The 16,211-nt window shown below is 58.8% G+C and overlaps 1 protein-coding gene across 1 annotated transcript in view; it reads left to right on the top strand.

Moving 5' to 3' along the window:
• Positions 1-16,211, top strand: part of ADGRA2 (adhesion G protein-coupled receptor A2) — a 58,159-nt gene that overhangs the window by 39,775 nt on the left and 2,173 nt on the right. Inside the window, exons 6-22 of the mRNA XM_011960756.1 lie at positions 3,380-3,451; positions 3,732-3,803; positions 3,958-4,029; positions 4,311-4,474; positions 5,167-5,380; positions 5,876-6,040; positions 7,457-7,655; positions 8,138-8,287; positions 8,417-8,578; positions 9,670-9,894; positions 10,048-10,264; positions 12,115-12,323; positions 13,327-13,454; positions 13,880-14,003; positions 14,498-14,643; positions 15,135-15,224; positions 15,461-16,211. Of these exons, the coding sequence (XP_011816146.1) occupies positions 3,380-3,451; positions 3,732-3,803; positions 3,958-4,029; positions 4,311-4,474; positions 5,167-5,380; positions 5,876-6,040; positions 7,457-7,655; positions 8,138-8,287; positions 8,417-8,578; positions 9,670-9,894; positions 10,048-10,264; positions 12,115-12,323; positions 13,327-13,454; positions 13,880-14,003; positions 14,498-14,643; positions 15,135-15,224; positions 15,461-16,211 (3,160 nt within the window). The remainder of the gene's footprint in view (positions 1-3,379; positions 3,452-3,731; positions 3,804-3,957; positions 4,030-4,310; positions 4,475-5,166; positions 5,381-5,875; positions 6,041-7,456; positions 7,656-8,137; positions 8,288-8,416; positions 8,579-9,669; positions 9,895-10,047; positions 10,265-12,114; positions 12,324-13,326; positions 13,455-13,879; positions 14,004-14,497; positions 14,644-15,134; positions 15,225-15,460) is intronic.

Genomic DNA, 16,211 nt, shown 5'->3' with positions numbered 1-16,211 from the left:
CCTCAGGTGATCTGCCCACCTCGGCCTCCCAAAGTGCTGGGATTACAGGCGTGTGCCACCACGCCCAGCTGGGGCTTCTTAACCTGGGCTCTACGCCCCTCTGGAAATTGTATGCACAGTGATGGGTATAGTGAGTTTTTCTTGGGCAGAAGTTCATGGCCTTCACAGATCTCCAAAAGGATGTGCTAAGCAAGAAAGGTGCAAAGCAATCAATCTATAGGAGCCTTGCAGGTCCCAAAAATGTCCAAGTCTTGTGGTAGCATTTCTCCCGCCCCGAGGGAGGACACAGCTTCTTACCCAGAGGGACCAGGCAGCATCGGCTTCCCATGGGTCCTTCAGGCTCTCAGAGCTCAGCCCAGGGAGCCGAGACAGGCCAGCTCCCAAGGGCACTCCTGGGGCCTGCTTTGGTCACCCCGAGGCTCCCCCCCAGGCAGGCTCGAGGCAAGGGAGAAGGCATGCCCACCCTCCGTGGAGGTGGAGGTGCCCTCTCCAAGGCCCCAGCATGGCTGGGCTGCAGGAAATCGAGGGCAGGAAGAGGGGCTAGGGCCTGGGCGCCGCCTTGCTCCCATCTGCAGAGCATCAGTGGGGCAGGCGGGTGGGGGCTTTCAAGGGGGGCCAAGGAGGAAATGAGAATAAACACAAGTGAGCGGGGAGGGAAGGGGGGCTGCGCCTAAGCCCCTTGGCAGCCCATGAAGGGAAGTGACACAATGAGGAATGTGTTTCCCTCTGCCTGTCCCCCACGTGGGGGTGGGAGGCTGAGCCCTGAGAATGGCCAGACCCCAACAGGGGCCAGAGGGCACATGCTGGGACAGCCCCGGAGTGGGGCCGTGGGGCCGGCGGTGAGGATGGGGTCTGGCGGCAAACGGTGGGGGCTGGGCCGGAGGGGCACCCCTGGCAGCCAGGATACTTATCCTGTATCCCTCTCCCTCGGCCAGGGGCCTAGGGTCAGTGTCCTGGCACAGTCCCTGCATGTGCCCCACTGGGGGGCACCTCCCAGCACACCCCAGCGTGGAAGCCATCCCTCCCCTAGGGAACTGGCCCCTTCTGGTGGCCCCTTCCCTTCCTTCTCCAGGGACTTGGGGTCATGGAGGCCGTCTGAGTCCTTCGAGTCCTTCCTATGGGAAGGAGCTGAGGGTGAAGGCTCCCCTGGCCGTGGGAAGGGCTGTGCACGGTGTTTCTGTCCCTCAGTGCACAAACAGGCCCCCTGGTGGGACAGTGTCTCCCTGTCCAGAACACCCATTTCCTCTCCTCCCAGCGGGTAGCCGGCTTGGTTAACCCCCTCCTGCCCAGTAATCCAAAGACATCGATGAGGCTGTGGTGGGCAGCGCCAAGAGCCTCCGCAGCCCCCTACCCCTGACACCCTCCTCCGTCTGGGCTGAGGGGTGGCAGGGCCAAGAGCCCCCTCAGCCCCCACCCCTGACCCCCTCCTCCATCTGGGCTGAGGGGTGGCAGGGCCTGGGAAAGCAGGTGGGCCCCAGACATCTCTGTGGATCTCCTATCTTCCCGCCACAGACCTTCAGACAGGAGTCCCTCACCCTTGCCTGCTCCAGGGGTCCACCCAGCCTTGCCTGCTCCAGGGGTCCACCCAGCCTTGCCTGCTGCCTCACAATCTCCTGCCACTGGGTGGGAGCCAAGAGGCCACTGCCTCCATCTCAGACCCAGGACAGGGAGGCCGGCTGGGCTGTGAGCCTCGTGAGCTCTATGGGGCCTGAAGCCCATCCTGGTTTAGCTCAGGAAAGAGCCGGCTGGCCTTCGAGTAGGTGGGCAACTGGCCCCGCCCACCCTGCCTTCTAGGCACCTGTCCCTGGCTGTGCAGCGTGAGGGAGAAGGCCACTGAGCAGGCACCCACCTTGGTCTTCTGTGGTCCTGCCTGCCCCAAGAGCCCAGGGGGCTGCCCTGGCAGGTTTGGGGTTAGGGCAGGCAGGTCCCCTGTGGGTGGGTACTGTCTCCTCAGCACTGTCCCTGCAGCCCCAGGGGCAGGTGACGAAGGGGGCAGAGAGTTGTGCCATGGCCGTCATTGAGTTTGAGCCACAGACTCAGGGCTGGAAGCCTGTAGACTCACCTGCAGCTCACTCCTCCAGGCCAGGCTTGGCCCCTGGGATCCCTGGGGGGTCAGAGCCCCCTTCTATCCTGTCTCTCAGCACTGTGGGCTCCTGCGGAGACCCATGGAGAAGACAGGACTGAGGACCTTGAACAAGCTGTCACCTCCCTGGCTTCCTCATCTAAAGGAGGAGGCTGGACAGGACTTACACCCCTGCCCTGGAGAGGAGCCAGGCAGAGTCCACCTGGGCCTCAGCCAACCGCTTCACCTGTTTCCTCACCTGTCAGACAGACACGGGCACAGGGATAAAATAACCATAAAAAATACCCTCCTTGGCCGAGCGTGGTGGCTCACATCTGTAACCCCAGCACTTTGGGAGGCCGAGGCGGGAGGATCACTTGAGCCCAGGAGTTCAAGACCAGCCTCAGTAACATAGTGGAACCGTGTCTCTACAAAAAAAAAAAATTTTTTAATTAGCAGGGTGTGGTGGTGCACACCTGTGGTGCCGGTTGCTTGGGAGGCAGAGGTTGGAAGATGGCGTGGGCCCAGGAATTTGAGGATACAACGGCCCATGATCACACCACTGCACTCCAGCCTGGGTGACAGAGAGACCCTGCCTCAAAATCAAAACAAAACAAAAAAACTACCCTCCCATGCGCCCCCTCCCCTGCCCACAAAGGCCAGGTTCAAGAAGCTTCTACCTTTGTATAGCAATTTACAAAAGACTATGACACCTATTTTCAAATGCTTCCCAGGGCAACCCCGATGACCTGCAGGGCAGCCCGGAGGTGGGGCAGGGTGGGAAAAGAGGCCTCCTAACTCCCAATCCAGGGCGTTCTCCATGTCGTCCGAGGCCCTTCTGATCCCATCTCTTGGCTTCTTTGTCCTCTCTCCGTTCTGACCAGCCTCCCAAGTAGCTGGGACTACAGGTGTCGCCCAGGCTGGAGTGCAGTGGTGCAATCCTGGCTCCCTGCAGCCTCTGCCTCCCAGATTCAACCAATTCTCCTGCCTCAGCCTTCCGAGTAGCTGGGACTACAGGTGCGCTGGAACTACAGGTGTGCAGTGCCACGCCCAGCTCATTTATTTTTTCTTTTTTTGTATTTTTAGTAGAGACGAGGTTTCACCATGTTGGCCAGGATGGCCTTGATCGGGAGTGGTTCTTTAATCCCACCTCCCACCCAGTGCTGAGGAAAGCAGAGGTTTAGCAGGAAGTCAAGTCCCTGAGAAACCCAGCAACAGCACCGCGGTGGCAGTGAGGACCCCTCCCGGGGAGGGGAGCAGGGCGGCCCCAGCAGGGAGAGGTGTGAGGGCTCTGCGCTTGCCTGCTTGCCTCCGCAGGGACCTGAGGAACAACATCATCAGCACAGTGCAGCCCGGCGCCTTCCTGGGCCTGGGGGAACTGAAGCGCTTGTGAGTGGCATGCCCCTCCCGAGGGAGAAAGTCACCCCTCCTGCTCCATGCCCACCCCCTTCCTCTCACCCACCCACACCTGCCCCTCATTTCCACTCAGGTGCCTTGGCTGGGGTCCAAGGAGCCGCCATTTCCAGTCCAGCTGCGGCCCTGGCCCCAACCTCATCTCTTTTCTCATCCCGCCCCCCTCACAAGCCCTGGCCCCACCCATGTGTCCCTCACAAGTGGACCCGCATGCTGCCGCGTGGCCGACTCGCTGAGGTTGCCTGTGTCTCTCTAGAGATCTCTCCAACAACCGGATTGGCTGTCTCACCTCCGAGACCTTCCAGGGCCTCCCCAGGCTTCTCCGACTGTAAGTGATGGGATGAGAAGTGGGGAGGGAGGAGAAGGAGAAAGCACATAGGAAGCAAAAGGTGGCCTCCAACCCTTCCACATCACACCTGCTCCCCTCCGCCAGCCCATGGAGACTCTAAGACCCCATCTCAGTTGTCCCCTGTCTCCTGCAGAAACATATCTGGAAACATCTTCTCCAGTCTGCAACCCGGGGTCTTTGATGAGCTGCCAGCCCTTAAGGTTGTGTGAGTATCTCTTCCTAGCGCAAGGACCCAGACCCCTGTCCCTTCCTCTGCCCAGGAGGGATGTATAAGCATCGTGACCACCGTGACTGGCCTCACGAGTGGGCACAGCAGACAGTGCCTGAAATGCCCCCATGATCACCTTCCTGCGATGGCCCGGGGCAGAGACGGCGCACATAGACCCAAGATTACCCCTCCAGCCTCATCCCTCCCTGGGGCCCCAGGCCACTCATGAGCCCACGCCCCCTCTGCTCTGCTCTGTGACCCCTCTGCCTACCCTGCAGGGACTTGGGCACCGAGTTCCTGACCTGCGACTGCCGCCTGCGCTGGCTGCTGCCCTGGGCCCAGAATCGCTCCCTGCAGCTGTCGGAGCGCACACTCTGTGCTTACCCCAGTGCCCTGCATGCCCAGGCCCTGGGCAGCCTCCAGGAGGCCCAGCTCTGCTGCGGTGAGCAAGTCCCCCTGACTACACAGCTACCAGGGACCCTGCCTCTCCACCAACCCAGGGCCCAGACACGAGCCTCCCCTCAGACCCACAGATTTTTACCTTTGTATTGCAGTTTGCAAAAGACCACAACACTGAGTCCTGCTCTTGCATTTAGGGATACCTTATTTTTATGTATAAATCACCATCTGAGATGTGCTGCCCAGCACAAAAAGGCTTTTCTGTGCTCTCTTTCATTACTGGTTTGCAACGGCTCTCCCACAAAAAGAATCACATTTACTATCCCAGTGACCCTCCCCGTGAGGCGGGGCCGGTGTTATTCTCCCCACTCCGCCTATGACTGTGTGCTGGGCGTGTTCTCCAGGGCATCCCCTTTCCCTCAGTGTCTCGGGGTCAGTCTTCCATCAGCTTTTCTAAGCCCCCTTGGGGCTGCTTGTTCATGTTTTCATCTGGCCCCACCTCTTGGGGTAACATGTGTACTGAGAAAGGAGCATTCTTTGTCCAAAAACTGCCTGTCCTTCCCCTTTACCCTTATCCCTGGAGACTTTCTCTTGACCCCTTTTCCTTCCCAGCTGGAGCAGGCTACAGGCTGAAGGCCCCACCCCGTCCCACCCCATCCTGCTGGACTCTTGCTCACACATGCAGCCTCACACACGTGTGCACTCGGGCCTCACGCCTGGTGTCTCCTCCCACAGAGGGGGCCCTGGAGCTGCACACACACCATCTCATCCCGTCCCTACGCCAAGTGGTGTTCCAGGGGGATCGGCTGCCCTTCCAGTGCTCTGCCAGCTACCTGGGCAATGACACCCGCATCCTCTGGTACCACAACCGAGCCCCTGTGGAGGGTGACGAGCAGGCGGGCATCCTCCTGGCCGAGAGCCTCATCCACGACTGCACCTTCATCACCAGGTAGGAGCCGCTCTGCCCCTCCTCAGGCCTCAGCATGGGGATGGGGGTGCCTACTGTACCCCACAAAACAGCTGCGCCCAGATGTGTTCCTGGGAGAATGTGCATGTATATTTATGGAAAGCTTGGACTAAGTTATCAATGGTCTGGATAGAGGCTAGAAATAAATATCTGATAGAACAAAATGATGATACTTGACATCTCTTTAGTGCTCTTACACTGTATAGAGTGGCTCCCATCTGTGGCACCAGATTTAATCTCTACTGTAGAGATTAAATCTGTGAGAGATATTATCGGCTCCATGATAAGGAAGGGGAAATCGAAGCTCAAAAAAACAGTATCATAAAGCCAATCAGAATAAAAGGAGTGCATACTTGCATCCCTTGTTTCATCAAAGAAAAAAGGACCTGCAGCTAGTGGCGTAGGGTGGTGCTGAGGGAGGGCAACATGGCTGGGCCCAAGGATGACTCATGAGCCAGCTCCGCCTGCCATCCATAGTGAGCTGACACTGTCTCACATCGGCGTGTGGGCCTCAGGCGAGTGGGAGTGCACCGTGTCCACCGCCCAGGGCAACGCCAGCAAGAAGGTGGAGATCGTGGTGCTGGAGACCTCTGCCTCCTACTGCCCGGCCGAGCGTGTCGCCAACAACCGCGGGGACTTCAGGTTTGGCCTGCTTCGCCCTGTAGAGGGCTGCCCAGCCCCCAACCCCACCCTTGCACCTGACATCACAGGTGGCCAGAGTTTCCCCATCCGCTGCCTCCATTGGGTCCTAAAGATGGAGAAAACACTTCCTTTTGTCATTCAGCCTGAAGCCTTGCTATCGAATAGATAGACTTTATGTATAAACTTACATCTGAGGTGGGGCGCAGTGGCTCATGCCTGCAATCCCAGCACTTTGGGAGGACAAGGCAGGCGGAACACCTGAGGTCAGGAGACCAGCCTGACCAACATGGCAAAACCCCGTCTCTACTAAAAAGTACAAAAATTAGCCAGGCATGGTGGTGGGCGCCTGTAATCCCAACTACTTAGGAGCCTAAGGCAGGAGAATCCCTTGAACCTGGGAGGCCAGAGGTTGCAGTGAGCCGAGATTGCACCACTCCAGCCTGGGCGACGAGAGCAAGACTCAATCTCAAAAACAAACAAAATTACCATCTGAGATGTGCTGCACAAAAAGCCTTTTTTTTTTTTTTTTGAGACAGAGTCTCACACTGAAGTGCACTGGCATGGTCTTGCCGCCTCAGCCTCACCGGGAGCTGGGGTTTCAGGCCTGTGCCGCCACGCCCAGCTAATTTTTGTATTTTCAGTACAGATGGGGTTTCACCATATTGGCCAGGCTGGTCTCGAACTCCTGGCCTCAAGTGATCCACCTGCCTTGGCCTCCCGAAATTCTGGGATTACAGGCTTGAGCCACTGTGACTTTTTTTTAGACAGGGTCTTGCTCTTTCATCCAGGCTCCGGTGCAGTGGCACAATCGTACCTCACTGCAGTCTCGAATTCCTGGGCTCAAGCGATCCTCCCACCTCCGCCTCCTGAGGAGCTGGGACTACAGGCGCAGCCACTATGCCTAGCTTATTGTGTTACTTTCTGTAGAGACAGGGTCTCACTTTGTTGCCCAGGCTGGTCTGAAACCCCTGGGCTCAAGCACTGTGCCTGGCCACAAAAAGGCTTTTATTTGCTTCCTTACATTCATAGTTTGCAAAAGCTCGTCCACAAAGAGTATCACCTTTTAACATCCCAGTGACCCTCTCTGTTATGCAGGGAAGCTATTATTGTCCCCACTGTACAGCTGAGAACACTGACTCCGAGAAAGGATAAATGCCTTGCCTTAAGCCATAGCAAATAAGTGGCAGAACTTGAATTTAAACTCAGAACTCTAAAGTCCAGCCCCCTATCACCTGAGACAGCCCAGTCAGAACAAAGAGAGTGGAACTTGGGAACCCCTGGAAGGCTGATCTGAACCCCGCTCCTGGATCCCTCCCCAAGGCCCCCAGGAGTCCAGCCTCACAGTTCTAAAGACAGGAGAAGGGCTGTTGTTCTGAGAAGCCTGGTTCATTGGCAACTTCCTGCCTCTGCCCCCAGGTGGCCCCGAACTCTGGCTGGCATCACAGCCTACCAGTCCTGCCTGCAGTATCCCTTCACTTCAGTGCCCCTGGGCGGAGGCGCCCCGGGCACCCGAGCCTCCCGCCGGTGTGACCGTGCCGGCCGCTGGGAGGCTGGGGACTACTCCCACTGTCTCTACACCAACGACATCACCAGGGTGCTGTACACCTTCGTGCTGGTGAGGAGGGGCTGGGGCACCCCACCAGCTCTGCTTCGGGGGCACAGGGAAGGGAGAAGCCAACCTAATGGGCAAGGGGAGCCTGGTCTCTGGGCCGCTGGGCTGTGCCTCTCGTCCCTGCCTGTGCAGAGCCAGGAGCCGGCTCCTCTCCTCTAGCCACCCTCTGCCGAGGGATTCAGACACAGAGGCCACAGTGGGGAAGGGCACCAGTCCTCTGTCCCCATCCGGGCACCTCACGCCCCTTTACTCACTAACACCAAAAGCAGAGTCCCACTGTCCTTACACCAGGGGTGCTGGCAGTGGTGGCCTTGGGCTGTGATGGTCTCAGCCTCCTCTGCCCTCCTAGCTTGATGAGACCCCACAGGTAGGCTGGACTCCTGTCCCCAGGCACTGAGCACTGGTACAGAGCAGAGGGTCCCCAGGGGCAGTTCAGGGGCAGAAGGAACAGGCGGGATGATCCTCTGTCTTCCCCCAATCTCCAGATGCCCATCAATGCTTCCAACGCACTGACCCTGGCTCACCAGCTGCGCGTGTACACAGCCGAGGCTGCCAGCTTTTCAGACATGATGGATGTAGTCTATGTGGCTCAGATGATCCAGAAATTTTTGGGTTATGTCGACCAGATCAAAGAGGTGAGACTCAGCTGGACCTCGGGAGCTGGCAAAACGCCCCCATCCCTCATTTGCTCAAGCCTATCTCTCACTCCAGCCCCTGGGTCCCAAGCCCCACCCCTGCCCTCAGCGACTCCCCTGTCCCCCCAGCTGGTAGAGGTGATGGTGGACATGGCCAGCAACCTGATGCTGGTGGACGAGCACCTGCTGTGGCTGGCCCAGCGCGAGGACAAGGCCTGCAGCCGCATCGTGGGCGCCCTGGAGCGCATCGGGGGTGCCGCCCTCAGCCCCCATGCCCAGCACATCTCGGTGGTAATGGGGGTCAGCGTTGGGGGTGACCCTGGCATACAGAGGAGGGAGGCGCTCCCTCTCAGGCATGAACCTGCTGTGCCCCAGCTAGCAAGAGCAGCAGACGTGACAAAGTTCTGAGCTGCGGGGTTCACTTCCAAGTTGTCAGGGGCAGTGCTTAGGAGAGGTGGCCGGTGACCCTGGAGAAGTGATGCCAGACTCCGTGGTGGGGAACTGAGCCAAAGGGCCAGCCTGACGGGAATAAGCAGGAGGAAGGGTGAAAGGATTAGAAGGGATGGGAGCAGGGTTTGGTGGCAGGGCAGACAGCACAGGGATTGAGTGAAGCGTAATGGAAGTTCCCTGAGAGAAGGCGAGGGCTCCAATCCCATAACCACAGTAGAGCATCCTGTATGTGCAAGATATTGTGCTAGGCCCTTGGGGCAATGCAAAGGGGCGAGACATGGAGCCTGCTCTACAGCTGAGTCGGGCAACGGAACTGGCATAGTTAAGAGGTGAGCAAGAGGCTGGGTGCAGTGGCTCCACCTGTAATCCCAGCACTTTGGGAGGCCGAGGCGGGAGGATCTCCCGAGGCCAGGAGTTGGAGACCAGCCTGGGCAACAAAGAGAGACCTGGTCTCCATAAAAAATACAAAAATTACCCAGGAGTGTTGGCATGCACCTGTGGTCCCAGCTACTCCGGGGGCCAAGGTGGGAGGATCACTTAAGGTCTGGAGTTTGAGACTAGCCTGGGCAACATGGCGAAACCACATCTCTAAAAAAAAAAAAAGTTTAAAAAAAAAAAAAATGTTTGTAATTAGATGGGCATGGTAGCATGCCTGTAGTCCCAGATACTCAGGAGGCTGAGGTGGCAGGATCACTTCAGCCCAGTATTTGTAGGCTGCAGTGAGCTATGGTTGTGACACTGCACTCCAGCCTGGGTGACACAGTAAGAACCTGTTCCTCTTAAAAAAATTAAAAAAAAGAGAGGTGGCTTTGAAAAGACTGAGGGTTGAAGGGGAGGACTACAGCCTGAGCAGGTCCATTGAGAGGAAATGTGCAGTCCCAAGCAGAAGGCCACCATCTCAAATGGTGGGATGACAAGGTCCCTGTCCCCAGAATGCGAGGAACGTGGCATTGGAGGCCTACCTCATCAAGCCGCACAGCTACGTGGGCCTGACCTGCACAGCCTTCCAGAGGAGGGAGGGAGGGGTGCCGGGCACACAGCCAGGAAGCCCTGGCCAGAACCCCCGACCTGAGCCCGAGCCCCCAGCTGACCAGCAGCTCCGCTTCCGCTGCACCACCGGGAGGCCCAATGTTTCTCTGTCATCCTTCCACATCAAGGTGGGCGCTGGGGGAGGGAGGGAGGTGGGAGACGGGAGGCACCCAGATGCAGGTACCTGGTGGGGGCAGTGAGAGGAGTGGGAGGAGGGGGCTGCAAGACATCAGTGCTCTAGGGGGTCCTGGTGTCTCTGAGGAGCTCCTATGTCCCCCCAGAACAGCGTGGCCCTGGCCTCCATCCAGCTGCCCCCGAGTCTGTTCTCATCCCTTCCGGCTGCCCTGGCTCCCCCGGTGCCTCCAGACTGCACCCTACAACTGCTTGTCTTCCGAAATGGCCGCCTGTTCCGCAGCCACAGCAACGCCTCCCGCCCTGGAGCTGCTGGGCCTGGCAAGAGGCGTGGCGTGGCCACCCCCGTCATCTTCGCAGGAACCAGTAAGGGACTGAACTCCCCGCCCTGCCCAGGTTGCCTCTTGTGTGTCTGCCCTGTACCCCTTCATCCTGCCCTTCCCTGGCCCACAGCCCCCCAGTGCCCTAGTGGAACTGAGACAGGATGTTGCGTCCCTCACCTTTTCCCAACAGGGCAGAGGGCAGAGATACCCCATAAAGAATGGGTTTGGAGGAGAAAAGTTCAGGAAGACATTGCCTTCTATATCCCAGATTTGTTCAATTTCAAGAGGGCTACGAGCACAGCCCCCTCCAACACACACACACACACACACCCCACGGACCCAATGCAGACAAGTAATGCTGAATGAGCGCCTGCTAGAAACAGTGCTGTCATTGGTGCTGGAAGGAATAAAAACATCTAGGCCATGGTCCCTGCTCCCAGAAGCCACCTAAGCAGTAGAGGGTGAAGTAACCTCCCAGGGCAGCCATAGGAGAGGTTCCAGGCAGCTGCTGCACAGGTAGCCCAGGTGAGCAGCACTCTGAAAAGGCAACATGGCTCCAGCTGTCGTGGCGGAGGTGGGACTGACACAGATGGGCCTTGAGGGATGATCAGGAGTTCCAGAGACACCAAGGAAGGATGGAGACCAGGGCAGAGGAATAACAACATGAGCAGACACTGAGTGTCTGACTCACCACCCAGCTGGGGGCCTGGCACCCAGAAAGCAGATGGATCACCTGCAGTCCCCCACTTATCGTTCCATCTTTCCCCCGGGACCAGCGATCCCCACACCTGCCTTCTTTCTGTCGGTGATTCCACTGTTGCTCTCACCATCCACGCTGACACCAGCCCATCTCTGGGCCCCGCACCTCCACCTTCAGTCCATCCCTCATGCCGTCACCAGATTCACCTTCCGCAAACTGCACTTTGCACATCAGAGAGCCCCTTCAAAGTCCTGGGCCATTTCCCATCATCAGGACGTCTTCCTCCCTCCATGAGCCCTCTAGGGTCCTAGTGATGCGGCTGTAGCCCCTTTGCCCACCCAGAAGGCGCTGCCGCCCCATCCTGGGTTCCGTCCTGTTCCGAGCGCAGACTCTTGCTGTCAGGTCATGCGTCCTCACTGAGTATCTGGTATGTGCCAGACTGTGCCTGAGCTGGGACACACCTGTGCACAGACAGTTATGGCTGTTTCCTTGAGGAACACACCCTTCAGCAGAGAGGACAGGCAGCGGACAAGTCATTGTAAGTGCAGCTCATTGTAAGTGAGCAGCTGCACGAAGTGTTTTGGAGGGCACAGGATGAGGGACTGCCCAACCTAGCTGGAAGCCAGGGAGGCCTTTCCTGAAAACCACTAAGACTTAAAGGACAAGTACGGTGGCCTGAGGAAGGTGAAAGCCCTGTGTCCGCAGCTGTGTGGGCTGTGGGAGTATGTGGGGAGAGGTGGGTAGGTGAGGGGTCTGTGGAGTCCAGGGCCTGCTCCAGGAGCCCCTCTCCCACTGGGAACGCCTCCTCCTAGTCCTCCCTCCATCCCGCCCGGTCCCTCCTCCCTGTACCTGGCTTGTGTTCCCTCCGTCTGCACTTCTGTGTTCTTGTCCCCGAGCCCCCAAACCTGAGTCCTCACCATGAAGCATGACATCACTGCTCATCCAGCACTCAGGGCGGGCCACCACTCGGGGCTCACATTTTCCATCATCATTTGCACCCCTCCCCTTCCAGGGTCCCCCGTTAGACTGAGGCAGTCCTTGGCATCTCACCGCATGCCCCCAGCCCAGCACTGTGCTCTGCCTGGCAGGTGCCTAGTACACACCCTGCCACCGCTGCTGCTGCTGAGTCCTAGCTTAGCCCACCTCCCTGACACCCTGTGTGTGTCTGTGTGGACGTCCCTCTCCCCCTGTAGGTGGCTGTGGCGTGGGAAACCTGACAGAGCCAGTGGCCGTTTCGCTGCGGCACTGGGCTGAGGGAGCCGAACCTGTGGCCGCTTGGTGGAGCCAGGAGGGGCCCGGGGGGGCCGGGGGCTGGACCTCAGAGGGCTGTCAGCTGCGCTCCAGCCAGCCCAACATCAGTGCCCTGCACTGCCAGCACTTGGGCAACGTGGCCGTGCTCATGGTGGGTGTGTGGTGGGGTGAGAGGTGGAGGGGTGCAGGGACACGCACTGGGTGGAAAATAGGGGTGGAGGTACTCTGACCACCTGGGACCATGGAGAAATACAGAAAGGACAGCACCCCTATTGGGCCCCATGACTGGCGGGATGTGGGGAAATGGCCCTCTGGCCTCTCCCACCTCTCCATCTTTCAGGAGACAGGCAGGGAGGTCCGGCCTCCATGCCTATAACCAGATAGATGGATCTGATGGATCTGAAACTCCCTAACCTGGCCTTCACATCCTGCACTTTCTGAGACTAGATTTTTTTTTTTTTTTTTTTTTGAGACAGAGTCTGGCTTTGTCGCCAGCCTGGAGTGCAGTGGCATGATCTCAGCTCACTGCAACCTCCACCTCCTAGGTCCAAGTGATTCTCCTGAGTCAGCCTCCCAAGTAGCTGGGATTACAGGCATGTGCCACCATGCCTGGCTAATTTTTTATATTTTTAGTAGAGACAGGGTTTCACCATGTTGGCCAGGATGGTCTCAAACTCCTGACCTCAAATGATCCGCCCGCCTCAGCCTCCCAAAGTGCTGGGATTATAGGCATGAGTCACCGTGCCCAGCCCAGACCAGATTCTTACAAAGTAGAAAAAAATAATCTGGGAACCCTTCTCCTTCCTGGTCACCCCCTCCTTTGTGGCACGTGGTACCGCCACTCTCCAGTCGTGCAGGCCTGCTGCTGGTCACAGGCAGCACCTGCTCCCTCTCTCCTTATCTCTGGTCTTTCAGGCTGGGGGTGTGAAGAGTCCCCAGCAAGGCAGGACCAGAGGCAGGGAAGGGGCAGCAGTAGCTGGCTCCATGGGGCCGGCTTCCTAATAGTGGAAAGCCTGAAACTTTTCTCCCTGCCCAGATGAACTAAGCATCAAAGTGCAGGATCAAGGCTGAAGGGGCCTGGGAAGAGGAAAGCTGGCCTGGGGGCCTAGTGAAGTGTCCATGTTCCCCATGTCCTCTTTCCTGCCCTTTCCCAGGAGCTGAGCGCCTTTCCCAGGGAGGTGGGGGACGCGGGGGCAGGGCTGCACCCTGTGGTATACCCCTGCACAGCCCTGCTGCTGCTCTGCCTCTTCGCCACCATCATCACCTACATCCTCAACCACAGGTGGGCGCTCCTGCAGGAGGGAGGGTGTGGTTGGCAGGCACAGAAGGGGCCCCCACCCTGCCCACTCCCCATCCTGTGCTCCGGTACATACTTTCAATTCCAGCTTTGCAATGGGGGAGGGACTCCGAGGCAGGTGTAGGAAACCTCCCAGCGCAGGTGCAGGGTGGGCTCACTGAGTACTTGGCAGGGGCTTTTTCTCCAGGTAGGTCCACATGACTTTCTCAGCCTCTCACCCATTTGAAGGTTCTGGGGTTGGAATCACTTTGAGGGGTTAAGGACTCCCTGCCCTGTGGCCTCTGTCACATTCCCACCCATGCACACATGCAGATATATGCCTGCCCCCCGTGGCTCTCCCAATGGCCTGGAGACCCCATGGGCCTGACCTTGGGTTGGACGGTCATTAATTCGAGACTGTTTCCGGGCAGCTCCATCCGTGTGTCCCGGAAGGGCTGGCACATGCTGCTGAACCTGTGCTTCCACATGGCCATGACCTCTGCCGTCTTTGCAGGGGGCATCACACTCACCAATTACCAGATGGTCTGCCAGGCGGTAAGCAGGAAAAGGGGCTCGGGGGGTGGTGCTTCAAGACGAGTGCTGGCATCTAGGCATAGAGTGGGGAGACGGGCTGGAAGAAAATGGCTGGTGCTCATAGGCCGCGGCTCCATGGCTTCCTCTTAGCAGCCTTGGAAGGCAGGGATGGTGGGGCATGGAGAGTGAGAGTAGGGGTAAGAACCAGATCAGAGAGAAAGGGGAGATGGGCTTCAAAGTGGAAATGGGGACCTGCAGTGATAGGGAGGTGGGGGATCAGCCAGATAGCCATATCAGGGTCATGGGAAGTCCTGCAGTGGGAGAGAACCCTGAGGTGGAGGCAGAGGGTGGCAGCAGGGATGGAAGCTTGGCGAGTGTAGGGGGAGTGGGCTGGGTAAAGTAAAAAAGCTGGGGAACGGAGGCTGGAAGCCTGGGAGGACACCAGCAGGGCTGAGGCTCTGGGAAGGTCCAGTCATAGCCCCCAGGTCCCCAGCCTCCATGCCTTGACCCTGCAGGTGGGCATCACCCTGCACTACTCCTCCCTGTCCACGCTGCTCTGGATGGGGGTGAAGGCGCGAGTGTTCCACAAGGAGCTCACCTGGAGGGCACCCCCTCCGCAAGAAGGGGACCCTGCCCTGCCTGCTCCCAGTCCTATGCTCCGGTACATACTTTCAATTCCAGCTTTGCAATTGAGGAGGGACTCCAAGGCAGGCGTAGAAAACCTCCCAGGGTGGGTGAAGGGTGGGTTCTAGGTCCCTGGGAGATCACTCTCCAAAGACAGGAGAGGCTAGGCCTTAGACTCAGCAGGTCCCACAAGACCATGCAGTAGGGGACATCCTGCGGGCTTCTGAGGCATGGCAAAGCCAGGGAAGGAGATGACTCCAGATGTCATAGCAAGGATCCTGGGAAACTGAGTGGCACTTCTAACTTCCGCACTGTTTAGGGTGAGAGAACAATTCTGGCCTTTGCCCCTTAGAACAGTCATGGCCAAGTCCAAGTAGTCCCTGCAGGGACCTTGCATCCCTAGCAAAAAATTCTGACAATTTAAAGGGGAAAAACGATGGGATAGACACCAAGGAAAGGGCTCTGAACACCCGGTTCTTCCCTTCCCTTTCCCCACCTCTGGGACCCCCAATCCCTCATTCCCTCCAGGTTCTATTTGATAGCTGGAGGGATTCCACTCATTATCTGTGGCATCACGGCTGCAGTCAACATCCACAACTACCGGGACCACAGCCCCTAGTAAGCACCCCTCCCTCCTGCCCCAAGCCCATCTACCTAACACCGGATGCCTTCCACTCCACTGGCAGGGCCACCTGCCAGGTCCACCCAACCATAACCCAACCCAAGCCCATGCATGCTGACCAAGCCATCCTTGTCTCTGTACTCACCATATCCTGCCTCCCCGACCACCCTGACCCCCAGCCCCACCCCGGCCATGCCCTCTGGCCTCATCGCTGCTTCTGTGTCTCCTGCAGCTGCTGGCTGGTGTGGCGTCCAAGTCTTGGCGCCTTCTACATCCCGGTGGCTTTGATTCTGCTCATCACCTGGATCTATTTCCTGTGCGCAGGGCTGCGCTTACGGGGTCCTCTGGCACAGACGCCGAAGGCAGGCAACAGCAGGGCCTCCTTGGAGGCAGGGGAGGAGCTGAGGGGTTCTACCAGGCTCAGGGGCAGCGGCCCCCTCCTGAGTGACTCAGGTTCCCTTCTTGCTACTGGGAGCGGGCGAGTGGGGACGCCCGGGCCCCCAGAGGATGGTGACAGCCTCTATTCTCCGGGAGTCCAGCTAGGGGCGCTGGTGACCACGCACTTCCTGTACTTGGCCATGTGGGCCTGCGGGGCTCTGGCCGTGTCCCAGCGCTGGCTGCCCCGGGTGGTGTGCAGCTGCTTGTACGGAGCGGCAGCCTCCGCTCTGGGCCTCTTCGTTTTCACCCACCACTGTGCCAGGAGGAGGGACGTGAGAGCCTCGTGGCGCGCCTGCTGCCCCCCTGCCTCTCCCTCGGCTCCCCACGCCCTGCCCCGGGCCCTGCCCGCCGCCGCAGAGGACGGTTCCCCGGTGTTCGGGGAGGCGCCCCCCTCCCTCAAGTCCTCTCCGAGCGGCAGCAGCTGCCACCCGCTGGCTCTGAGCCCCTGCAAGCTTACCAACCTGCAGCTAGCCCAGAGTCAGGTGTGCGAGGCGGGGGCGGCGGCCCGTGGGGAAGAAGAGCCGGAGCCCGCGGGCCCCCGGGGA

The sequence above is a fragment of the Colobus angolensis genome, unplaced genomic scaffold (genome assembly GCF_000951035.1).
Source record: "Colobus angolensis palliatus isolate OR3802 unplaced genomic scaffold, Cang.pa_1.0 Scaffold52, whole genome shotgun sequence".
NCBI classification, from domain to species: Eukaryota; Metazoa; Chordata; class Mammalia; order Primates; family Cercopithecidae; genus Colobus; species Colobus angolensis.
This window is presented reverse-complemented; position numbering and strand designations above follow the sequence as displayed.